General features: G+C 54.2%; 1 protein-coding gene across 1 annotated transcript in view; it reads right to left on the reverse strand.

Moving 5' to 3' along the window:
• CDH22 (cadherin 22) overlaps nt 1-24,773 on the reverse strand; it is a 59,495-nt gene extending 34,722 nt beyond the window's left edge. The window contains exons 1-3 of the mRNA XM_067307579.1: nt 24,166-24,773; nt 19,372-19,666; nt 7,664-7,783 (exon numbers count right to left, since the gene is read on the reverse strand). Coding sequence (XP_067163680.1) covers nt 7,664-7,783; nt 19,372-19,666; nt 24,166-24,588 — 838 coding nt within the window. The 5' untranslated portion in view covers nt 24,589-24,773. The remainder of the gene's footprint in view (nt 1-7,663; nt 7,784-19,371; nt 19,667-24,165) is intronic.
• Nucleotides 24,774-26,233: the final 1,460 nt, after the last annotated feature.

Raw genomic sequence — 26,233 nt, forward strand, 5'->3', positions numbered from 1 at the left:
AAGACATCACCACTGTTTCGGATCCCTGCAGCTCCTTGGCTCTCGTGGATAAGCACAATTTCACCCAGCTCCCCTGGTTCCTCTGTCATTCTAGCTCTGCAATTACCTGGACTCTCGCTGCCTTCAGTCCCATGAATCAAAAGGACGCTCTGCCTCACACACCGTCCCTCAAGCACTTCCAGCATCTGCCCGTTCACAGGCTGGGGTGGCTCACAGCCCCCTGTCCCTTGCCTGCTGGAGGTCCGTGTTCCCAGCACTGCAAAATCCCTCCACTAGGGAGCATCCTACCCCCTCCTTAGGACGATCAGGGGTGTTTACCCTGTGGTGGGGCCACGGGTCCGTGCAGGCTCCCTTGCTCACCCTGGGACTGTTCAGAAGTCATTGGATCAGGAGTCCTAGCCCACCTTGTCCACATGGGCCGAGACACTGCAGCGACCAGGGATCACTGGCATGGGCACAGATGAAGGCACCTCCAGCACGTGTCCTGGAAAGAAATGCATTCCGCAGCCTGGGAAAAGACAGAACGGGCCCTGCACGAGGACCCTTTCCCCAGGGGCTGCACAGGACTGGCCCCAGCTGGTTGTGTTTATAGGCCTCTCCTGTGACACTGCTACGAATATAAAATTGTTATTTCTGGGCAAGAACTATCCCATTGAAATTTAAGCAATTCTGTTAATTAACAGGGTCTGAAGCATTTTATAATGAAAATTATTCATGTCAGCACAATAGCGATGAATTGGGATGAGAGGGATAAAGCTCATGTATTCACCAAGGTTGTAATGACTTAACTGAGCTGCTCATAATGATATAGATCATAATACCCCATGCAAGATGGGAGAAATGTGCTAAGGCACTTCCCAGAACACCTCCAAGGTCACCTGTCCCTGGGGGAGCACATCCAGGCAATTTGGCACATGTGGAGCTGAAGGCCCCAGCTGCTGCTCACATGGTTCTTCTAGCAGCATGGGGAGACAAGATCATGTTCAGCAGAGTGCAGCCTATGAGCAGAAACCCCCTCTGCAAAGACACATTGCTGGCCCAGTCTGTCCCAGAAAACTGGGGTTCTCATGCACACAAACACCCCCATCTTCCAGGCCTCCGCAAGCCCCAGCAGGACTGTCACCAAGAAAGCTGTTCCCTCTAAAGTCGCACAGGCCACACCAGGCTACCTGAAGCGCCAGGCTGGGCTTTGTCTTTTGGGCTGAGGTACTGCTTGCTAGTTGCCTTGACAAATCAGGGCCCCCAAACCTGCTCCACACCAATTCCTTGTTCACAGAACCATGAAGCTCAGCCAGAGCACTGGCACGAACACCTGTCGGCAGCAAACTCGCATGGTCTCATCTTCTGGAGCCAGATGAGCCTCTGCTCCCAAATCTGACCCCCACGAGCTCTGCAAAAACAGTAGCAAATGGTGGCAGATCCCTTCTCAGGGCATAGAGACAGAAGAGGCAGGGACCTGCACAGCTCCAGGCAGAACACAGAAGTCTCTGCCACCATCTCCCAAGATCCAGAAATTGACCTTCTTTCCAACCAGAAAAAAGAAACTCTGTCCTTCCTGGACACTGCCAGCAAAGCAAGAATAACCTCCAACTCAGACTCATCTTCCTACTTCTTGACAGCATCTGTTACAGTTGAATAATACATACACATGATGGCTTCCCCTCTGGTACAAGGCACATGTGGCTTTCCAGCATGATCCAGATTAATCAGAGTGTAATTACCAGACAAGGGGACACTCACAGCATCACACAAATACCGTCAGATCTGCTCAACAGCAGACACTGTTGGGTTATAAAAATAAACCTGGACAAAGTGCTCAGCAGGTAACTGCCTTCCAGGAATCCCATCATTATGGGCTTACTCTGCTTTTAGATACTTTTAGCTCAGAAGTCCGCATCCTTGGAGACCCTCCAGACAAAGCACATTCTAGCTGAGGGTAGTCATGACCATCATGTCCCCTGCCACAGTGAAGTGCTACTCCATTATTGCCATGGCTTTGTGCATGTGGAAGGAACCTCAGGAGGTCTCTTGTCTAACCACAGTTCAGAGCAGGCCATCTTTAAAGCAGATCAAATTACTCCGTATCATGTCCAGTTGGGTTTTGACCACCTCCAAGGATGGAGATACAGCACCTTTATGGTAAAGAATTTTCTCCTTATGTCCAGTTGTTATTTCCCTTGCTGCACTTTGTGTCCTTTTGCTGTGCACCTCTGAGAAGAGTGACTCCGTCTTCTCTACCTCATCCCCTTAGCTAGTTGGAGATAACGGTGAGATTCACCGCTCCCAGCATCTTGGCCTGTTAAAGCAAACGGTTCTGCATCAATTCAGGGCTGGAAAAGCACCTGCAAGTTCTTGACCTGTGCCCACACATACCTGCAGGGACATGGAAATACCAATGTATCAGCCAAGATGAAAGTGCTGTCTGGAGCACGCGTCCTAGAGAAGGTCAGCCCACTGCAGATGAGATCTTAGCCCCAAGCATCAGTACTTCACCTACCCTACACGCACAGATCCCTTCTCATCCATCTGCTCAGGATGACCCAGAAGCCAGAGGCTACAGGCAGTCTGAGCAAGGCGCCAGGCACAAGGTTCGTGAAGTTCATGTTTTTTTAGCAAAAGAGGTGCAGAGTTGAGACAGAGAAATGGGAACAGTATGGTTGCATCAGCATACCCCAGCTAACCAGCATCACTAAGTGGAAGGGTGCAGATTCATATAACTTTGGGGCTCAGGGATGTTGCGCCCTGCTCAGGCTGCCACCCAGCTTTATAACGCAGTGCCCATCACAGCAGGTGGATAAGTCCTTTTCAAAGCAACATGCCCCACTGCTGTCAGGGCAGCACCTGCAGGGACAGGGCTAGTTCCTGACTGGAATCAGCCTTGCATACGCCAGTGTGGAGGTGATAATGCCCTGGGGGAAAGGACCTGCAGTGAGCTCAGACTGATGGGACCAGCAGAGTTGGCCCTTCTTTTGTCCCCTCCCTTCCACCAGCAGCAGTAAGATGGCACCAAAAAATGGAACTAAATCCCCCTTGTCATTTAATTAATCATTTAATTTCCACTATATATTAGTAAATACACGCTGATTTCCTCAAGACCACCAAGCACAATTTGTCCCAGACAAACTGAAGCTCCTTAAAGCCCCAATCTCTGAAAGGGACTGTTAACATTCAGTCCTGATGACAGGAGCAATCACCTTGAAGCAAGTCCACAGGTGGCCTCTGTGTCCCTGTGCACAGCTCTGGTGGATAATCTTCTGGGATGGGGCACAGACCTGCACAAACCTGTGAGAGCATACAAACATGCATGTACCAATCTGTGTCCCCAGTGGAGCATTTTTAACAAACTGGCAAGAGCAGCAGAGAAACTCTTTCTGCCTCCCACCACATCACACAAATTCAACGGATTCAGCCCGCAGCATGTTCCCAACAATTCATCTCCCAGTCTATCCTCACCCTGGGACTGGGGCTGTGGTTTCCAAGCCACAGGGCAAGGATGACTGGTAAGGATGAAACAACTAACAACTGCACACAAATAACCATAAAATTCAGCCTAGCAGGCCAGTATTTCTTGTCCTGCTCTCCCTGGCACTAGTACCTCTGAGCCCTTACCAGTTAAGTCCCCAAATCAGGAAACAGGCTCTAATACTCATGATTTTTTAAAAAATAATAAATACCAAACTGCATTTCAGTCAGCCTTCTGAGTCCCTCTGCCTTTTCTCTATATACAGCAGAATGACAGATTTTCAGAGTAACACCTTAAAAGCAACATGCAAAGGTTGGCCTGCAAATTTAAATGCACACTGATTTCTCATCTCATGTAAATATGCTGGAAGTCATATGCTCCCTGTGCCCATCTCAGCATCCGAAAAGTATGAGTATGAGGGAGCTTTGTGGAGCTTCCTGGAGCTAGGATACGAATGACTGCCAACTCCAATGCCTTTGCCTGTACCAAGCTAGGGCTCAACACCCAGCCGCAGCCCTTACAGCCCTTAGCCTGCCCCATGGGTAGTCCGCAGCCTGCTGGAGAGTCAGAAAGGCTCCCTGCAGCCAGGGCCTGGAGCAGCACGTTCAGCACACCAGCACCCTCTGCTAATGGCTGAAGTGGCTGTTTCCAAAAAAAAAAAACAGCAAAGCAAGGGCTTGCTGAGCCAGGAGCAGGCTAGCTGCAACAACTGCTGCTCAGACATGCTGCCATGTCAATCGCATCCTGGCTCTGTGGTACCTGGCAGTCAGTGCACAGCCCAGCTGCCACTGCTCCCCAGCATCATGCTGCTGGTGTCTGCAAACCACCAGGTTGGGAGCAGAAAGTCAGAGCACCAGAGCGAAACAGTCCTTTCTCTGAACTGCCACACCAGAAAGCTGTCGGGTCACACCAGAAAGCCACCACCACAGGCACACTTCTCAGAGAATATGAGCATCTCACCACCGCACCATACAGAACATTTTGCAGCGCACATACGTGCTCACTACCATTAAAGTGCAGCCTCCTCCAACTGGAGCATGGCAGCCCCGTAACAGTGCAACTCATCCATTACAGAGAGCAAACAAAGATCAGCTGCACCCTATCTGCGAACGGAGAAGGAACAGGCAGGCAGCACAAACCAGAATACAACTGATGCCTGTGAGCAAACTGGCTATTGCAAGGAACCCACGGGATATTCCTATAGCTGCCACTGAAGATCACACCTCCAAAGTTTGTACATACAGAGCTCTACACCCATACACAAAAAAAAGGCAACCTAGATCTTCAACACATGCAGGGTAGGTTTTAGGACCTGATTTGAAAACAAACCTGCAGACAGTTTCAGTGTCTGAAATTCATTTCTTAGAAAGCACAAGAGGTAGTGGCTGACATATTACATGAAACAAACTAAAGCTCATATGTTTCAGCTGCACTTTTTATTCATCATCATTCACTGCTGCAGAAACTGTCATCATTCTCTAAGGATTTGTGGATACCAGGGTACACCTCTCTGCAGCTGCCACTATTCTAGTAGAGACATTTAGTTGCTAGTCTCCCTGCCAAAAGACTTCTAGGGTGTCGGGCAGTACAGGAATGCAGGACTTATTGTGTGGTAGGACTTAGGTGCAGCATGTCCTTCCAGTCATCCAGTTTGGATCCTGCCTTTGAAAGCTTCATCCAGTCCAAAACCCCAGCTGAATACTATAGCTAGTAACATCCAAGATCAGAAGACAAACTAAGCAACCTACACACATCATCCATATCCTGTACCCAAGTGTGCAAGCCACGCTTGGGCAACACCTACACTACAAAGAACAATGCAAAAGACCCAGCTGTAAAGGCAAAGAAAGAACCTAAGCTGGAAAGAGTCATGGGCTTAGGAGGGGTACAAGGGAGCACAGGCATGTATGGTCCTGCAAGAACAGACAAAGCAGGCCAAAGCCAAAAGGGGGAAATGAATTCTTCTTCATTATCATATATTACAAGAAATGTAACACGCCAGGTTTTTATGGTTCTTTTTATGGCCATTAATAACAATGGTGGCTCTGAGAGTTATGCTGCTGCTATGGATAATTAAATCTTATGCTCAGGGCAGAAGCTGGGCCACCTAGAGGGGCCAGGCCAGGATTCCAACATAGTAGCACAAAAACCTATTCAAGTGCACGGTGGGAGTGGAACAGGGTTTGCTCCAGTAGATGCTCTGACTACCAGCTGCTGCCAAAGCAGGACAGGATGCTTGCTGCCTCAAGCAGCACATCCACGCAGGTAGCTCGGCTGGAGAGGGGCACAGCTCACTACTCAGGAGACCACAGGCCACCCAGGACAGGCTGCAGCTGTGTCCTGCAGTGCCGGCCAGAACTGCACACAGCGCTCCCAGAGCCCAGGCGAGGCCACTACGAAAGGCTGTCCGCAGCTCGCGGACAGTGCCAAGGAGTCAGCCTCAGCACCAGCTCGGCAGTCAAATATCCCGGAAACAGACACGCTTGAGAGAGGCCAAGGGCTCATCTGCAACTGTCAGCAGTTTTGCTTTTATGCATCACAAGCAAGTAGAACAGTAAATCAAACCCAACCCCCTTGCGTATGGAACAGCTAGCTTGAGAATTAAGACACAAGTAGTCAAGGAATCAAGAAGCTTGGATTCCCAGAGTGACATTAACTCACGCTACAGCCCACAGGGCACATTTTAGTTTATGCCTTAATATGGCAGCATTAATGCTGTTGCAGAAAGCCAAGCTTCTGCATGTCCTGGCTTGCTCGTGCTCCCAGTGGCACCTCTTCATCCTGGCAGCCTGATTCCAGGCTTCCACTCACACACAGATCTCAAACAAACAGGATCCCACCTGGACACAAATTTTCAGTGTTTAGCCCATCATTCCCTACCACTACCATTTAAAATAAAACAATGCAGACCAAAGAGAGGAAAGCCCAGGCAGCAGCGGGGAGGTGGGATAGCTCTGGGCCCAGCAGAGCGGGTGCAGCCCAGCAGCCTGCTTTCCCCCACAGCACAAGCCTCTGTCCAGAAAACAGTGTTTTCTACCATGTACCCTGAGCACTGGTGCCAGGTGTGCTTAGGAGTTGCCCCAAATTCGAGCCCTCCTCCAACAGCAGCCAGGACTAGTGACACAGGCTCAGCTGTGACTGGCTTGCCTGTGCACATCAGGAGATGAATGGTTTCACACAGATGCAGAGGCTCAGGCACACGTACCTTCCTCACATTCTCCTTACCCTGGAGCCTCTGATTTCGTTTTATTCTTACTTATATAAATATAGACTGGAAAAATCACTACTAGCACAGACACAGGTCAGTCTGACAGAGACTTGGCATTTCACTCTAGGTTGCCTCAGCCTGTGCTACCACTGCTCAGCAACAGGGTGGGGGGACTTCACTGTCCAGCTTTCCAACAAGAGCTGCAGCAACGCAGCAACCTTGTCCTTTGCCAATTATTCATTAAACTGTGGGTATTTTACTGCATGCTTTGTGCCTTAAATACCTCTTATTAGCGTTTGAGTGTCTTCCCTCCCTAGCAAGCTTGCAAGGCTCCCATTATAGGTAATGAGAGTCACACTCCTGGGAGGCAAGGAGAATATATACTCCAGCATCTCCTGGTTATGGTCTACTCTAACCAGTATGTCAGAGCATCATCTGCTAGGGATTTATTACAGATGCATTTTACAACAGGCTCTATTATAAGTTATTAAGGAATGGAGCAGTTTCCACTGTTCTTACATTAAATATTAATAGAACATTTATAAACCAATCCTTAATTTAAAGTGTTACCTTTAATCAAAGCCCTGACGATAACAATGCAGCCTTTGGTAAGGGCCCTCTGGTAGTATTTAAACCTTTCACATTGAGGTTTTATGTGCCTGTGGTACATCCCCGCTCCAGGCAGTGAGCACAGAGCTGTGGATGGTGGTGGAGGCAGGGCACCCCAGCAAGGAGCAAATCTTGCTCCAGGGCACTTCCTGCAAGGGCACTGCACAGGGCCAGGCAGCATCCTCTGGAGCTGTCAGTGCTTCCTCTCCAATGCCTGGTAATGTCTGCGGCACAAGCGCACAGGGCAGGACCCCAGCACCAACATCTAGCATGAGGATGCAGGCCTGGTCACGCATATAGGTGCATGGCCAGGGTCTGGTCTCCCGCCCACTCCACCCAGGCTGCCCCTGGCCAAGCCAGGGTGCCTGCTGGAAGCTGCTCACCTGTTTTACTGTCCACAGTGAAGTGCTGCTCACCCTCCAGCACGCTGTAGACCACCCGAGCACTGCTCCCATATGTGGGGTCGTCAGCATCAGATGCCATCACCTGCATCACAGATGTGCCTGCAGCAGGGACAAGGAGGAAAACAGATAAAAGCAGGAAGGAGGCAAGAAGAGCAGCACAAACCTAGGGGCCAAGGACTGGCAGAACAGGAGAGCAGGGGCCAACACTGACAGCATGCGCGTGCTCATGGAAGTGAGCAAATACCTGTGTGCAAGTGCAGCAACATCTCCTTCAAAGGCCCAAGAAGTCAGGTCTCCCAAAACACGGCTGAAACTTCCCTTTTGTCCCAGAGCTCCAGGAGGGACTGGCCATGGGCCAACTCAGAGGTGCTCGCCAGGCAGGACTCGCTCACCAACAGATCACTGGTCTGATCACAGCTGGGGCTTCCCTGTGGTCCATCTCTGCTGGGCCCTCCAGGAAGGGCCCAAGGGAAAGGCATTATCACCACACCTGCCCTTTCTCTGACAGTCACAAGCCACATGGCCATCTCTAGTCCATGGAGGGACCTGCAAGCCAGGGCCTGATCCCTGCTCCAGCACCACCTCCGCAGCAGACAGCCTGAGCAGGGGTGCAGCTGTGGGCGAGGAGAGGTGAACCTGCTTCCTGCCCAGAGCCAGGCACAGCACCACGTCCTCATGCTCTACACGTAGCAGAGCAGGAGGACTATAAATTGGATAAAAGTCCATCAAACGGCTGCAATTAAGTTATTGATTTTCAACGCTGCCTCATTAAACTGGGTGCTTCACTCTGACTGTTCCTGTGATGGCTTTAATTTGACATCATGTTCAATTTGACAAAAAGCAGGACCCAGAACATGAGAACGGGGCCAGGAGCAAAGGGGCTGAGAGCTACAGAAGCAAGAAAAGGGAGGAAGGAGGGGAAGCCTATCTCTACCTACAGGTACCCCTGGAAAGGGGATGCTGCGGCCAAAGACCTGCAGGTGACAGGCTACCCAGCTCCACCTCCAGCTCTAGACTCAGAGCATCCCTGCCCAGGAGGACAAGCCCTGGCACCAGTCACCTCCCCAGTGGGAGGAGGTGCAGGATGGGGAGAAGAGGCCTGAACTGCTCATAGGAAACATCAAACTAACTGTGAAAGTCCCTGCTGCAAGACACTATCATGGCCAAGGGCTGACAAGGCTCACAGAGAAGGTGGTAATTTATAAAGAATGAGATCCCCCAGCAGCAACTGCAGTTAAAAGGTAGATTGTGCTTCAGAGATGACCAGCCTGAGCTGAGGGGGCGAGGAGAGAGCAATTCACAGCTTGCTCTGCTGCCTCCAGCAACTCCTGTCTCAGGCACCTTTCAGGGCTGCCGTGACACCAGGCGAGGACTAGAGGTACTATGCTGTGGTCCAGCCTCTTCCTTTTCTGCAAAGCATCCATCCATATGTTGCAAAGAAGATCTCACAGGCTGGCCACAGTTGGACCCATGTCATGAACAACCCAGAGCCAGGCTTATTACTAGTTGCCAGCACCTGAGTCAAGAACCATCATGTTCCCAAATGCTGCAGTGGTGCACGCAAAAGCAAGCCAGAAGCAGCCTCTGGTCCCACAGCTCACAATGGGGCAGAAAGGGAACTGGAACCATCCAGATGCAAAATAAGAAATCCAGGCCCCGTGCCTTCCTCTGTCCCCCTCAGCCAGGCAGCTGGTGGTTTCAGGAGACCAGGGCTCTTCTGCACCAGCCCAGCCTGGACTCACAGGAGACATGATACAGCAGAGTTAACTATGCAGCTGCCAACAGCAGGGATGCACATGCTCCCCTGCAATCCAGCTTTCCACCGACATCCTGGAAAGGGTTTTCACTTAAAAAAAAAAAAAAAAAAAAAAAAAAAAAAGCTATTACCATGGCTGCTTTTCATCCTTCCTGGCCATCTTCTCAGAGCTGCAGCTCCGCTGATAACATGAGAATCCCCCTCATCAGTCTTCAGCAACAAGCTGGCTTGAGTCGACTTATTTATGCTCTGCTGTCTTCAGTGAAGTTATGGTGCATCTCTGCCAGGCACGTCCAGACTACACCAAGACAACACTAGTTTCCTGCCTTGCAAACAACCTTGGTTTTAGAAACGCTGTTGCTGTATTTCCACAGGATGGTCTTGCCTGCCACCTCCTCGCCCTTCCTCGAGCCTCCATGTGGCCATCCTGCCCTCACACAACCCGCTCACCAAGAACAAGCCAAGGCAGGTCACCCCCACACCAGCACCTGCACTGCATATCCCCTCAGACACCCTGGCATGTTCCCCAGGAAGCTCACACTGCCTGCTAATCAGAAAGCTGAGGAGAGGGGGATCAGAGAAGGGAAAGGACACAGCAACCCCCTCCTGACTGCAGCAGGGAAGCTCTGCCAGGCATGCTGCAGGTGCCAAGGTCCACAAGAATCAAAATGCAGCACCCACCCTTGCAACAGGCAGGGCTCCCTCCATGCCCACCCTGGCAACCACCAGCTGAGAGACCATGCCCAGGGTCTTTGGCAGCGTCTGCCCCATCACCTGCGCCCCATGCACCCATCCTCAATACAGACAGCACCCACTGATCTTGGAGTGTGGGAATGTTTGTGCACGAAGTCGCTTGCCCTTGCCTGGGCACCTCAGAGGTGAAGAGTTAGGAGAGCCAAAACCCACCAACATGTACATAAGCAGACATGTATGCATCACCTGCATCAGGACTGGATGTGTACAAATAGTGCAAGTGCCCCAAGGACTACGCCTGGCCCATTTGCTGCACCCCTCCACACCAGCCATGTCAGCGCCATCACCCTGCAGGTGCCAGCAAATAAGGGGGCTGGCCACTAAAAGTCTGCACCAGGCTTTGCATCTCACGCTGCTTCTCCACAGATGCATTCTCTCCTAAAGCGCTACATAATTTTCCTACTAATCTGTCCCCACCAGACAAACAGCTATACTCCCTGTGTTCCAGTATTTACCTGAACACTTCGCATGACTGCATCTGTGGCAGAGTCCAATGGGAAGGCAGGATCCGTGCCCACACAGAGGCGGGTTTTGTCTTGGTTTTAGGCCATGCCCTGAAGCCATCAGGCTGGCAGCTGTTCTCAGCTTTCCAGTGCCAGCACAGAAGGCTCCTGCAGCCCCAGGAGCCATCTCTGGCCGCTGAGCGCTCCCACTGGCTGGCATGAGGGGGCTGCAGGGTGGGGGTCCAGGCTTTCTGCTCCCAGACAGTGCAAGCCCCAGCTCCAGGGCCAGCTCTTTCCCCTGCAGTGTGAGGGGAGGCCGAGCAGCAGGAGGAGTGTGGCAGCAAGGCACCCTCAGCACATGGCATATTGCCCCCAGGCTGAAGCCAGCCACCCTGAAGGTGATGAATGCTCTGGCCTTCCCCACCTGCTCTTGCACCATTTCCTTAACAGACAAGCAACACCAGGCAGGTAGGGAAAATTAACCCCACTTTGCACACACTAGAAATCAAGGCACAAAGGTGCATTGCAGCCTGCTCAAGGTCACCCACAGGGTGTCAGGGATCCAGGAGTCTGACTTTCCAGCATCCTCTTAACCTCTACTTATCCCTTTTCTGCCCCTACCACCTCTCTGTCTCCCAAGCTGAAGAACAGAGACAAAGGTCTTATATTCCAGTTTAACCACTAAAGTCTCATCCCCTCCTCTTGCCAAAACAGAAACCCAGGAACACTGGCTCCCACTCCTGCTCAGTTCTTAGTCCCTGCTCTCCAAGCATAGCACTGCCCACTGCAAGTACAGCATGTTCGACAGTTTCCTGGCACCTGCCTTAGCCATAAAAGATGCAGCACATGATATTTAGATTTTATTTACTGTATAACCCACAACCCATAACCAGGAATTCTGAGCTCATATCCAGAGAAATATTTAGACATGTAAAGTGAGATAAAGACCTTAGTCCCTCCCCTGTCCAGCTGACCCCAAGGAACCAAAGGAAACTAACAATTTTACATAAAAATTAATCAGTCAGACAGAGTCTGTCTTTTACTCTCCTTCTGCAAAGGTGCAACCTAGCATAGCAGATCAAACAGAAACTGCATTTTCCCCTGCAGAGTGGGGACCGAGACCCTAACTTCCCAGGACCGCTCACAGTGTGGGAACAGTCCTTCTCCTACACAGAGCAGCTGGGTGACCCATGCCTTCGCAGCTGGGTGCAGGAAAGGGGACAGACCCTGGCTGCCAGCCATCCGCCAGCCCCACAGGCCCTGCCTGGGCTGCCCAATTGCTGCACCCTGAGCTCTCCCAGGGATCTGCTGGATCAGCAGCCAGCCCTTGACTCAGAGGATCAGCAGCACAGAGAGGGGCTGCAAGCACCCAGCACACAATGGTGGCTGGCTCTGCCCTGGGACCTGACGGGATTAAGGAGCCGTTTCTCCATGATGCCCTTTCCCTGCTGTTCTCGCTGCAGCAGCGGGAGCACAGAGATCGGCCCTGCTGCAGCACGCGGCCCCAGAGCTGCCCGGGGCTCGCCAGGAGAGCGGCAGCTCAGCCCTAGTGCCTTGGCTTTGATGGAGCAGGGCTCTGCAGCCCTGGGGCACTGTAGAACACCTTTGAAATACCAACACAGACCTGTCCTGGCATCCACCAACAGTATCCCTGCAGGGGCCTACCAGGCCACATGGAAGCGGTTCACAACCCAAGAAACTGGAGACCAGAGGAGAGCAAAGCTTCAAGTAGTCCTGAGCCCTTGTGCCCTCCACCTCCCCCAGGCATCGGCCCGTGGTGCTTCGCTCACACAGTGGCACGTGCAGGGCTTGAGCAGCACGATACCCCTGCAGGTGGCTGCATGCACAGCCGGTTGGAGCCCAGACAGCAGGCATGCCGTGCCCCTGCTTTGCTCCCACATCATCCCCAAGTCTCCCCTGGGAGCTGGTTTCCCATCAGGTATCATGGGAGGTAGCTCTCCACCTGCACGCAGAAGGCTAATGGCTCTGGACCACTTACTATGCCACTCACTCCAGATCCTTTTAGCTAAAATAAATGTCAACAGGCAAACTCCAAACACATCCAAGAGCAAAGAGACCCTGCACAGAATCTACAAGCAAGCCAAAGGGATCCGTCACTTCCCCAGGGACAGGAATACAGCCGGGCTGCAAGCCTGCAAAGAGGTAAACAAGTAGCAGCACCCGACAGGTGTCAGCTTTGGCTGCCACCTCCTCACCTGCTGCCTTCCACACCTTTCCCAGTGCAGGCAGGAGCCTCCAGCCACTTTCCGAACCAGCTCTGGGGCTGCAGCCAGTGCACACCACCTCAGAGCAGCCTCCTGGCACAGAGCCTACCTCCTACAGAGCCCTGAGCAGGACCCTGAAGCAGGTCCAAACACGGATATGCTCTAACATCTTGCACGTACAGTAGAGTCAGCGGCTGGTGGGCAAACACAACGGGGATCTCCCCAGCTCAGCAGGGAGCACAGACCTCACAGAAGCAGTGGCATTGCCCGGTGCTGCTCCTGAAAGGAAACAAGAAAAGCCCATAACAGTGGGGCAGCATCAGCCTAGTGCCTCTTTCCTATTTCCCTGATGAGGCCAAGCACTCCTCCCATGTTCGGAAAGTCTCAACAACCCCAAATCCGGCCAGGGCAGCCACGCTACCAGGGGGGACAGCAGCCAGGACCACCTCCAGCGCTTCCTTGCTCAGTGGCTTAGGGCACTGTCCTAAGCTGAAGGAGGAGACTCTACCCCTGCTCGGAGCCACGCACCACCTTTTTGTGCAAGTCTTTTGCCAGCTCCATGGCAGCACTGGGTCATCTCAGCCCTGCAGAATGTAAAGGACCCTGAGCGTGGTGCTTTGTCATTCAGAGCCACATGTCCCAGACTGATGCCAGAGCTCAGTGCTCCCATCTCAGGGGCCTGGGTGCTATAGGGGTGGCAGCTCAGATTTTACAAACAATGAAGTTTGCAGCTTTCATCTTGTCCCAACACTGCAGTGTCTGGTGCACCCCAGAAGCAAGCAGGCAGAACGTCAGGGAGGAAAACAAACCAGAGCAGCTTAAAAATTACTGGAGCAGAAATGAGCTTCCTGCAGTCTCAGGAACATTCTGGCTTGGTAGAAAGCCAGACCAGATCCAGAGGGAATTCACTGCAGAGACCTCACGCCCCTCAGGACAAACCTGAGGGAGCTAATCTGGCTGCAGCAGAGTCACTCAAACACACAACTAAGGAAACATCCTTTGGGATGTCAGGCCAGAGAAACCCATTAGAAAAGACACCCCTCCCCCTGGCACCAATCAGGTAAGCATAGTGTCTCGGAGAGAAAACCAAAGCATCAGATTTGTGGGGGCACAGGTTCACCAAGGGGCTCAGCGCATGGCAACTGGAGGAGAGGGTGTAGCAGGTGCTCTGATGTGCAGATTCAGGGCTTGCACCATGACGCAGAGCGCACAGCACTGAAGGGGTTGCAGGATTCCCACTAGGGCCAGCAGGCAGGGCAATCCCAGCTCCTGGCTGCTTGCTACCCCACCAGCTTCCAGATATACACTCAAACCTTTTGAGCACTTTCTATTAAAAAAATCTACCCATCAGACTGCCTACAGATGTTCTGGCTGCATGTTAAAGTCTTTTTCTGTTTCCAGTGTGGAGATTAAACAATTTCTCTTCGCAATAATCACTTCTGCATTCAGCCAGCTTTGTGCTGGAGTCAGAGCTTGACCCCAAGTTTCTGTCTGCACAGCCAGATCACCTCTAATCTGGACTTGGTGCTACACAGAGAAATAAGGAGAGGAAAAAGCAGCAAGGGAGCAGCACGGTTCTGATGAAAGGATGCACATTTCCCCACCACATCCGTCACTGCAGGCTTCTGTGGCCAGTCCAAAAGCGAGTTCAGGCCTGCAACACCCGCTCTGCACAACCAGTAGAACTCGTGCAGGAGGCAGCATACTGGATGCTCACGCCTGTGTGCGGCAGACTGCTGCTAAGCAGACCCCAGGGAGCTCCGGAAGGGAGGCCAAAACACAGCTAATTTTAGCATCTCCTATTACAAGGTGAAGCTCCTGCAGTTCCCAGGCAGCTGGCTGCATCCCTGGTGGTTTCTGTCCTGCCTTCTCTGCAGCTCCAGGTCTCTTCCTTGCAGACTAGACTCTGCTCAAGCTGGGCATTTTGGAGTGACCTGCACTGGGGCACCCAAGCAAAGGCTAAGGTCTTGGGTGCCAGCAGAGTAGCCTGCAAGTTCTGGGCCAACAGTTTCTTCTTGAGGCAATAGGACTGCAATGGGGCTACAACAGGGTTTGCAGCTTGGGCCCCATCCTGGAGATGGACTAGTCCCAGCGCATGCACTGCAGCAAGCCACTCTGACCTGCAGCAGGCACCAGGCGAGTTAGCAACAGTGCTCCCAAGCACACCACCAGCCTCTGCCTTCCTCTGCCCACATGGGCCTGGCACAACACTTCCAGCAGCTGCTGCCAGGCCTGGGACAGGGACAAGGCCCCCGCGCCCTCAGTGCCCTGAGCAGGGGGAGCCTGCAGCCCAAAGGGAGAAGCATTTCCCACTTCCTTTCTTGCCTAGCCTCACACAGCTCCACTCGCAGCACCAGCTCCAACCACTCCTCAGCATCCCTCACCTCTGTATCCCAACAGCAGTCTTCAACAGCCAACTTTGGCCAGCACTGTGCTGTTCAGGTCTATGCCCACCTCTCTTTTGAGGAAAGGGACACTGAGCTCTGCCATCTGCAAAATGTCCTTTAGCAGGTTGTGCTATTTCTCCTAATGCCCCAATAGCCCCAGAACAAAATGAAGTCTGTCTCTGGAGAAAAGTCATTTGAAGCCTGCTCTTGCAGCTAGTCCTGCTATGCCAAAGGAGCCAAAGACAGACTCTTGGGTCAGCTTCCATTCTGGATGTGCTTCCTCCAAATACAGGAGCTTAGTACCAGCCTCAGCTCTGTGCTCCATGTGTGCACTAACTTATCCAGGGGCATAAGCATACGTTCAGCCTGGCTCTGTGGGCTGGGATTAGCTCCAAGAACCATCTGGGCTCCTCAGAAATTCCAAACTCTGGCTTTACTGTCCTGACCCAAGCTCTTCCAGCCCATTTCCTGCATCCACCACTTTTGATCCACCAGAAAGCAACAGCTAACCCTTTTCCTTTCCCCTTTGCAGAGGTTTAAGGTGAGTCTGGATGAGTTCATGAAAGACAAAGACACTGAAGTTTCCTAAACCTATGGAAAGTACATACAGCTGAGGAAACCCAAAACTGAAGCTGGCTGCTGGCTGGGAGAGTATTAAGAAAAGCATCACAAATGCTTACCCTGTTCCTAACGCCTCCACAAACATCTATTTTTTGGCCACTGTCAAGACAAGATCCTAGAAGAAAGAGGTTTTCGGTCCACCCTAACAAAACTGTTCCTACAGTCTCAAGCAGCATGTATGCTGTCAATACCAAAACAGACTGTCCCAGCCCTAGGGCAGAGCAGTCCCAGCTACTCAGTGAGAGTTTGTGCAGTTCTCTCATTACTTGTCATTCCCACTTAGACTGGAAAATTAAATGACTTTCCCTCCCAATTAGCACTCCTTCATCATGCAAATAATGTCCTTTGATGTGCTCTTACTGTCACTGAGCTGATCTGGCCACATTTGTTTTACTCCTCTTTATGCTCCAGGAAGGCACCCAGCTCTGGAGGCTGAGACTACACTGCTGGCAGGGAATGGAGAGCTGCAGCTGACAGCTACCATGAGCAAGAGAAAAACCACCCACTCACTGGCCCCAGGCACAAGCCCAAACTAGGACTAGGAAGCAGGAGTACAGGAGGAGGAGGAAGCAGGTCACCCTCCGCTTTTCAGGCTGGGTTGCAGAGCAAAGGCTGTCAGAGCAGCAGAGATGGGAGTGAACAACAGCTCCCTGCAAATATGCTCTGAGCTGGAGAACATCCCTGCTTCCTCGGGCTGCCCCATCCACCCCTGTCCCCAGCAGAGAGCACACCTCAATCAGAGAGGACAGCAATCTGGAAAAACACCTGCACCCAAACTGAGCAGAGACTGGATATATTCCCCTGCAGGTCTCTAGGCTTTGACCTTGATGCAAGAGGTAATCCAAGCTTTCTGCAAGCTGCCCAGCCTTCCTGCCCCTGCCTGACTGCTACTGATGATCCCTTCTACCAATGGGCAGGCATGGATAACTCCCCCATCAGCTCTTATGGAAATACCCCTCAGATTCAGGAAAGATGATCTGCCTGTCTCAGAGACAGAAAACCACTACCAACAGCAGCAAAGCCACAGTCACAGCCACACCAAGCCTGGACATCACAAAGGAGAGCTCCCACCAGGACAGGCCTTGCAGGGTATTTCCCATGCACTTCACCAAGAACGAAGTCCTGAACGCTACCTCCCTCCCCAACCCCAGGCAGCAGCTCACGGTCTGCATCTTCAGCCCTTCCTTATAGCACCTGGAGCTGAATCTCACACACCAGGCCCATGACCAGCCCTATCTCCCACTGCATCCAACACCTCACACTGCATGCCAGGGCCACAGGTGAGGAGCAGGGCAGGTTTCTTCCAGAGCATTCAGGAGAAAGCTACTTCTCAGGTTGCCTTGCTTAATGCTTTCACAGGCTGTGTCAGTCCCATCCCTTGTGCTACCTGTTCCTGGGCAAAGCACTGGTGAGCTGAGGGACAGCAGGGAGGGAGCAGGGGACTCACAGGAGCCACAAGTGGGTACTCTCCAGCTCAGTGTTCATGCTGAGGACCACGTGGCAGCAACCTCTGAAGATGCTGTGTGAGGCTCTCCCTGCCCTGTTAGCTGGGCCATCTCCAGAACCAGGCTGCTGCAGAGGAGCCCTTGCACTCCCCCACGCTGGCCAGGCTACAGAAGGCCCCACTGCAAGGGTGTCCCAGGCAGGCAGACCTCAGCTTGGCAAGCAGAGCAGGCTCTGGGCGCCAGCTCCCCTCTGTGAGCATGCAGCTCATAAGCACATCCCACGCCATTCGCAACACTTCTCTTTACTTTTAACTTCTGAGTATTTTAATTTGCAGGAATCGCCTCCTTTCATGTTCTGAAACAGTGTTTCTTTCTCCCTCTGATCTCCAGTTTCGCATAGACACTGTCTCCTTTGATATGTCTTGTTCACATCAGTTTGATCAGGCAGCTCCATAATTGTTAGCAATTTTCAAAGAATTGGGATCCTTGTCTAATACTCAGAGTTGAGAAATCCTTCTTTTTTAAAAGTTGTTCAAGCAAAATAGATTAATTTAATTTCTTTCTTCCCTTTGGGAACAGGATGCCTCCTGCTTCACTGCCCATGTGCTGGCTTTCATTTCTCCAGGAGCACACAGCTGTAGTTCAAGGGGTCACTGTTTGACTCGGGAGAGGATTTGTGCAGGTAAATGGAGGAGAAAGGAGAGCTCGAGATGCCTCAAGAGAGCTCGCTCTCCATCCGTCAACAGGAATCCAGGCGGCAGCAGGTCCTCTGGCGCCGGCAGTTCCTGCACATCTGCTCCTGCTGGAGGCCACGCCCCAATCTCGCAATACACTGCGCATTAAGGACAGAGCCCAAGCTCGATCCCGAGGCAGAGGAGACACCAGCACCTCCCCGTGCTCAACCCCCACGATGACACTTTGGCTGGACGGCCTGCAGGACGCAGCCGGGCCAGGTGCTCACCCTGCCGGTGGCACAGCCCTGCTCCCCGAGCGCACTCCTCCCTGCACCGGCGCTCCCATCCTGTGCTGACAGTCCTGGGGGACCTGCCTTATCTTTGATGTCAGTCAGTCTTTTGCAGGCTGTCTTTTACCTTGATGCAGCCTTTGGAGAGTAGTGATTTATAGCTCCTGCCCGCAGCGCCTGCTGCGCACCGTGGCTGGTCGATAGGGGATAACAAACAGCCAAGCGCGGATGGGGGCGGTGCAACGCTCGGGGACAGGGCCATGCAACAAGCCAGGTGCCTTTCTGGGAGCCGGACGCTGCTCAGGAGCGTGGGACCCTGCTCTCGGCCCGGCGCAGGCAGTAGGGGCAGCAGCACTGCAGTCAGCGCACGGCACCTCCACGCCGCCCCCGTGGCCAGGGGCGCCCAGCTCAGAGCGCTGGGCTGGGGCTGTCCGTGGGCTCGGAGGCGCCTGGGGCAGAGCCGGCTCACAGTAACATGGGGGAAGCCACACTTCCGCCACACGCAACACAAATTCCCCGATCTCAGCCAACAGCAAAAGCTCACTGGTGCTGCAGAGTCAACAGGCACCAGAGCCAGCAGCCACGACCCCCCTCCCCCGGGCGCACCAGGGCCAGGCCAACCCAGAGCCGGCAGCCATGCCCCCCCCAGGTCCGGGTCAACCCAGAGCCAGCAGCCATGACCCCCCCCCCCCCAAGGGCACACCAGAGCCCAGGTCAACCAGGAGCCGGCAGCCACGCTTCCCCCACCCAGGCCCGGGCCGACCCGGAGCTGGCAGCCATGTCACTCCTGGTGGTGCCGCTCCCCTGCCACAGGGCTGGCGCCAGCCCGGGCCCACAGCAGCTGGCACCTCCCCGACCCGGCTCTGGGCACGGCTTAGGGCTGGGGCCGAGCGCGCGGCCGCTGCCTGGCGATCAGCTCAGAGGATTTATTCACTTGTTTTCCTTAAGCCCCCTTATTTATTTTCCCTCTTGGCTAGCCCGGTTCTGGTCTCAGCTGGAATCCCTGGGATTTACAGCTGGTTTCACGGCACGCGCCCGGCTCAGGGTCGACAGAGCGTCGCAGCTGCCCCGGCGCTGGCGCCCACACACCTACCAATGGGGGAGAGCTCGGCCACGCTGCCGATGTAGGGCCCCTCGAGGAAGCGGGGCTCGCTGTCGTTGATGTCCTGCACCTTGATGATGAACTCCGACTCGGGCTCCAGCAGCCGGTCCGTCTGCCGGTCGCGGGCCTGCGCGCGCAGTGTGTAGAAGGTTTTCTGCTCCCGGTCCAGGCGCTCGGTGGCGTGGATGTCGCCCGTGATTTCGTCAATGAGGAAGATGGTGCCCGCGCCCTCCCCGGAGATGGTGTACTTGATGGAGCCGTCCCCCTCGTCCGAGTCCGAGTGGATCTGCCAGGGGAAGAGGGAGAGGGTGGGAGAAGCTGGGCCCACAAGACAGCGCCAGCGAGGCCGGGGCTTCCGCAGGGAGCCCTAGCCCCGGTCCACCTCTGTCCCCACTGCTGCCGGTGCCCACCCGCATCCTGTGCCGAGGGTGGCAAGCCATCACGGCAAGGCTGGAGGCACCAAGAATGGCATGTGCCAGCAGCATCCCACTCCAAGGGGACCAAGCCACTGCGGCGAGGCCAGAGGCGCTGAGAACAGCACACGCCGGCAGCATCCCGTGCCAAAGGCGCCAAGCCGCTGCGGCGAGGCCGGAGGCGCCGAGGAGGGTGGCACGCGCCAGCAGCACCCCACACTGAGGGCGCCAAGCCACTGCAGCGAGGCCGGAGGCACCGTGAAGGGCAGCATGCACTGGTAGCCTCCTGTGCCGAGGGGCTGCAGCCCGCAGTCGCCACTCCAGCCCGCCAGCCACGCACGGCTCCCCTGCCCGAGAACTCACACGCTCGCCGCATGTCAGGCCTGTGGGCCGACCAGGGCCCCCAGGGTAACAAGGCAAATCCAGCCTGTGCTCAGGATGAAAAACAGACCCTGGGGAAGATGCTTTTGTAGCCATTTTCCTCTTCGTTTTCTAATTAACACAAAGTTTGAAATTAGGAAAAGAAAGGGTAAACAGCAGTCCCCCACTGACAAGGAGCTGACTGGAATCCAGGCCAGATGTCCAGGGATAATTTTATTGGTGGCATTAAACTGAGTTATGAGGTTTTTGCAATCCAGCCACTTATGAGAAATCTATTAACAGTAACTGGACAGGCTGAATGCATCTTGACAGAGCACAGCACGGGCATTAATTGGGACGATCCATAATGGGACAGGCCCCCGGAAAGGTTTCATCAGCCGCCTTCATTCGCTCCCTATGATTTCTGCTTAGAATCAGCAAAGTTGGCCAAAAAAAAAAAAAAAAGCCGTTCATTAATTGGCTAATGAAATATGAAAATGTTTATGGGCCATTCAATCTTCCAAACTGCAGTTCTATAATCCACCTTTCAGACATACAGCTCTACCAGCAAGAATTTATACCAGAGCTGCCTCTTTTTACGATGCCTTCATTATATTTGTCTTGTTAGATACAGTTTATATATTTATTTCGTAAGTGAGGGGCCCACACATTAGACAACTCAATGCATTTTGCACAACATTCACATGTTACTTCCCATGCTGAAGCCCCTCCCCAGGCTTGCCTGGGAAGCGGACTTTCCGCTAGGAAACTGCTGCGGTCACAGCAGCGCTCCAGTGCCCGGCCCCAGACTGGCCGGGCCAGCCCCACTCCGGGGAGCCCGCGGGACACGCTGCCCGGGATCCCACGACACCCTTCCCATCGGCAGCCAGTGCTCGCAGCCGCTCTGTGTTACGACTCTCTCCCTAAGCCTCGCTCTTACTCCACCTGGGATGGAGCTTTTCAGGGAGGAAGAGGGGCACCTGGTCTGTACAGCGGAGGTTACGGAAACCTGCATTTCCCTGCTGAACACCAGGAAACCTGCATTTCCCTGCTGAACACCAGGCTCATGATGAGCAATTAGCCCAGAGACAAACCCCCAGCACTTTCCCCAGGACCATGCTGAGCTCTCGGCACATCCTCTTCACATATTTGCTCAGCGCTAACTGCACTCAGAGTGGATACCAGCATCCCTGCAAACTGGAAAGCCAGGAAGAAAAATGGAGCCAGGGCTCAAGGGGCTGCAGAGATTGATTTACAAGGGAAGATTAAAAGACCTAATCTGTATTGCTTGGCTAAACAACAACTAATGGGGGAGGGCCGCACAGCTGACTGCAGACCTCTAAGGGGGATGCCACACAGCACAGGCTCAGGCCACCTCCCAGGGATGCTCTTTCCAGGGTGAAGCTTGCGGCTCACCAGCGGGATGCTCTGCCAGGCAGCGGCACAAAGCATCATGCTCCCGCACCTGTCAGCAGAGCCCCGCAGCACCTTCCCCCTCGAGCTCCCGCGGCACCGACGGGGCCGCCCTGTGGCCGGGTGCAAGAGACTCCGTGCCCGGGAGCGCTTCTCTGGGGACAGGGATGGGGGAGGGATCCGGGTGCTTGGTTCAGTGGCTGTCCAGCTCCCTGCCAAGGACAAGCGTGTCCACAGCGGCCAGGGCCTTCTGGAAGATGCAAGAAAGTCTTTCATCAGTTCAGTCTGTTAAAGAGCAAAATGGTTTCCTTGTCCTGAAGTGCTAAAACCAGGAATTTTATGAGGCCATTAATTACTTCCTACTAATTAAATCAAAATTAAATGTGAACAGAGGTGCATATTCCTTACTGGAAGCAATTAAACAGAAAGCACAGATACACAAATAAAAACCAACTCTGGGGCTGGAAAAGAAAGCAAATCAAACAAAAACTAGCCCATAATAAAGGTGCACTCTGTTTGCTCCAACTCATAAAGCCCGAGTTCATCAATTTTCTTTAAATATTAGCAACTTAATTAAATCTGCTTTTTTCCCTTTAATCCTCTCTTCTATCTAAAATAGATCTGTCCACATGCAGAAGTTTGTAACTAGTGCTGACCCCATAATTCTATTTAAAAAAACCAAAGAAATCCACATCAAACTGACAGCAGCCTCAGGGGAAATTACAGTTCAGAAGAAGGATTAGCTGGAGAGCCCAGATTTTATGGAAATGGTATTGGCCCTTCGAAGAGCACGTGTAGATGTACAAGAGACGCCCGTGGAGGGCGAGTCCCAGCAACATTGGCAGGAGCCGCGGACACCAGCGGTGCAGGATGCTCCGGGAGCCCCAGCCTGGCCCCATGCAGTGGCTTGCGCAGGAGGGCGCATCGCTGCCAGAGGCTGCCTGGCCCCTCTCCCGGCAGAACAGTGCAGCGGCTGGCGGGGAGCAGCTCCTCCCAGTCCCAGGGACTGCCCAGTCCCGGTGGGGCAGGCCCCCGAGCAATGTTTACAGGGAATTGCTTTTGGTGCAGCCCAGCTGTTTATCCTGAGCTGGCAGGTGACGTGGTGACTGATGGGGAAAGGGCTGTAAAATGGGTTAGTTTTAGGTTCCTGGGTTCGGTTTGGAGATGAGGCTGTTGCTAGGCTACCTCTGGAATTTGACAGGACCTGATGCTTCGAGTCACTTCCCAAGAGAGCTGTGAATTAACTCTAACTGCATCCAGCATCGTCACGGAGGAGTGCAGCTTGAGCGTCTGCTGAAATGGACACAAATCACTGCTGAAAACCCACCTGGCCCCTAGCCAAGAAGCCCATTTTCAAGCCTTCTCCAGACTCACAAGCACATGGCTGAGGCCATCAGACAACCCTGCTGCATGTGCTCTTCAGCACTTTCCTTTGGGGACCGCCCGTGTCCCTGCCAGGGTGGCTGCAGGTGGCTTGCAGCACTCTCCTCTGGGTTGCTCCCAATGGCCAGCAAGGCCCTTGTCACCGTAGAAGCGCCACATGCCCTTCCAGCACGCAGGAGCCATGCAGCAGCTCCCCCACAGCTCCTGGAAAGGGACGAAGCCGGCAGCCCCGAGGCCGCTGCCTGTGCGGAGTCCAGGTGGCATTGCCCCAAGAGCACAGCAACACCACACAGCTCCCCACCAGCACCCAGGAGCCTCCACAGCACAGGTCTGGTGGGGATAGCTCCTGGAAAGCCCACAGGAAAGCTTCATCTCCAGCATGAGCCCTCAGAGCCCCTCCAGGCCCCACACATCCATGTCAAGCATCTTCCACACTGCCCTGTGCAGGCCGGACCCAAGTTGCATAAAAGTTGCAACCTCACTCTGGCCACAAGCAAGAACAGGATTTCCATGACATGACTAGAGCAAGACATCTGCTCTTCCACCCCCTTCTGCATGGAAGATTGACCAAGAAATGGCCACTGCTGCCTGTGGGTCCAATAGAGCCCAGCCCTACAAGCACAGCCCTTCAGGGACCAGAAGAAACCTCAGGAAAGGCTGGGAACAAAATCCAGGACATCATGCCCATGCTGAAGGGATTACAAGACCATGGAGGGACCACTTCCAGGACACCAGCGGCTGTGGCTGTTCCTGGAGCTGAAGGGTGCTTGGTGCAACAGCAGCACCTCAGTTCCCAGCTGTGCCTCAGACCAGCACAAGTAGATGCTGGCCCCACTGGCAGCAGCTGGTCCACAAATCTGCTCCAACCCACCAGGCCCTCCCACAGACATGGGGCTGACCCTTCTACACTGCACCCACACCACCCAAAGAGCAGCCCTCCTCACACCAACCCTGAGCACCACAGGAACCCAGCACACAGCTGGGAGACTGCAAGTGGGAATTTCAGTGTGCTCCTGCCCTGGGAGCTTTGGGAACACATTAACCTCAGCCGCCTCAGCAGAGACAGGGTTCCTGCTATCCCCACTTCTTCCACCAGCCCTGTGAGTAGCCTTCATGCAGGCCCTCTCCCGACCTCCCAGGCTTGCCCGAGCCACCAGCCCACCCTGCTCTGCCATGGGTTTATCAGCCCCACGGAGGTGTACCGAGGTTACCTTACCTTCCCCACGTACAGTGGCTCTGTGCCCGTGTACTCTTCCACCACAAAAAACTGGTTCCACACCCAGCCACGCTTTACTCTGCCGCTGGCCAGCAGCATGGGGTCCCCCGGCTGCCCCAGGCCAGGCCCCCCCACCTCCATGTGCATGGCCTGGGCCCCCGGTGGCAGCATGGTACAGAGCAGCAGCAGCACAGTCCACAGGAAGCTCTGCAGACCCTTCGCCATCACACTCCAGCAGGCTGCATGGGCAGTAGTTTTTGGACAGACAACCGGCATCCTTTGGGGAGGAGTAGGAAAGTCCATACCAGCAGCGTGGGGCTCACCACTCCACACAGAGCATCCCCATTCCTGCTGCTCTTCACATCCTGCAGCTGGAGCACTCCTGTCCCAAAAGGCTAGGGTCGCATCCATGACAAGAGGCATCCCGAGCTTTCTGCTGCTAGTGCAAGAGCTGTCTGTGCTGATGCCTTGCAGGCTGCACCTAGGTCTCCAGAGAAGAGGCCCCCAGCAGGCATGTCCCAGGAGCAGAGCTGCACCGCTCTGCTCAGCAGTCTCACTGGGGAGCAGGGTCACAACCCACTGCCCTCCCCCAGCAGGCAGGGGCTGCACAGCTGCGTGCAGGCACACAGGACGGTCACTCTCAAGAAGTGAGGGGATGCTCTTCTGCACAGTGTTTCACAGAGGAGTTAACGGGGTGAGCTGCAGCAGCCACCACTTGCCTGTCCTGCAGCAGCCACACACTCCCAGGAGAGGGGTCCTGCAGCCCAGGGCCCGCAACGCATGCTCCGCTCACATTCGTAACATCTGTCTTCAGCGGGGTGGCATCCCAGCACCTGGCGAAGGTCCCTTGCCCAGCCGATGCCAGTCATATCCATCCTCCACCGGTTCACGCAGGCAGGCGCAGGGGGGTTGACAGCATCTCCAGGAGCCTAGAAAAGGCCAAGGTGTCAGTGGTGGTGCAAGAGCAGGGCTCCACATGCCCTAATGCTGCCCCGAGTCTCGGGGTGCCCCATGCCAGAGCCCAGCCCACAGCGCTGCAAGAGCCAAGGACACCAGGAGGGCAGCAAGCGGCACCGCTCTCATCGCTATGGAAATTCATGCTCTAGCAGGGCCGTGAGAGCAGGCAAGCTCCAGCATCAGCACGCAGCTGCCTCCCCACAGTGCTGCCTGGGTGAGGGGGAAGCACGCTTGACACCGCAGGCAGAGGATCACCACTGCAGGGGGGACACGCGCAGCAGCATTGTCAGCACTGCCCGGGCCTGGGGGGGACACGTGCAGCAGCCCCATCAGCACTGCCTGGGTGCAAGGGGGAGCACGCTCCGTGCTGCAGACAGAGGATTGCCACTGCCCAGGTGCCGTCAGTGCTGCATGGGCCAGATCGCACCAGGCCTGTGTGCACAGGCAAGGCTCCCTCCAGGAGACACCAGCACCCGACAGTGGGAGTTGCCAGGAAAATGAGACTAGTGGCAGTGGCTGGACAGTCAGCATCTTGCTTCTGCGCCCATGGGCTAGGAGAGAAGCATCTGTTCAAAGACTCACCACCTGGCTGAATTCAAGGCTAAAGTTTTTTGCAGACAGGATTCTAGATTGAGTTTCAAGGCAGCCTGGAGCACTGAGGAGGGAGATGCGAGACCTGTGGCCAGGGATGGGTTGTATCCAGTGCGCGCCTGGGGAGAGGGGCCAGACCAGGAGATGGGGATAGGCACCCAGTGTCCACCTCTCCCTGCAGCAACGCCCCGTGCTGCTGCCAGAGCTCTGACACCGACCACACCAGGACTGCTCATGAATAACGCTCTGCAAACTGTTGAAGGTGTGAGTGTATCTCCTGTTATCTGTTACTCTAAATAGGAAGAGGACAGAGGTAGAGGGGGCTATTCTGGACTATGTGCCTTAGGTACTAGATAGCCATCTAACACCCCAGAGAAGGGAACCAGGCCCTGCACAGCCCCCTGAATGACTCCAGGCAGCCCTGCTTACCTGGCAGCAGCAGCAGCTGGGAGATGTTTCCCTAATCCTTCCCTGAACTTGCCATTCCTCTAGTGTGACCACACCAACAAGGGAGATTCCC

The sequence above is a fragment of the Apteryx mantelli genome, chromosome 18 (genome assembly GCF_036417845.1).
Source record: "Apteryx mantelli isolate bAptMan1 chromosome 18, bAptMan1.hap1, whole genome shotgun sequence".
Taxonomy (NCBI): Eukaryota; Metazoa; Chordata; class Aves; order Apterygiformes; family Apterygidae; genus Apteryx; species Apteryx mantelli.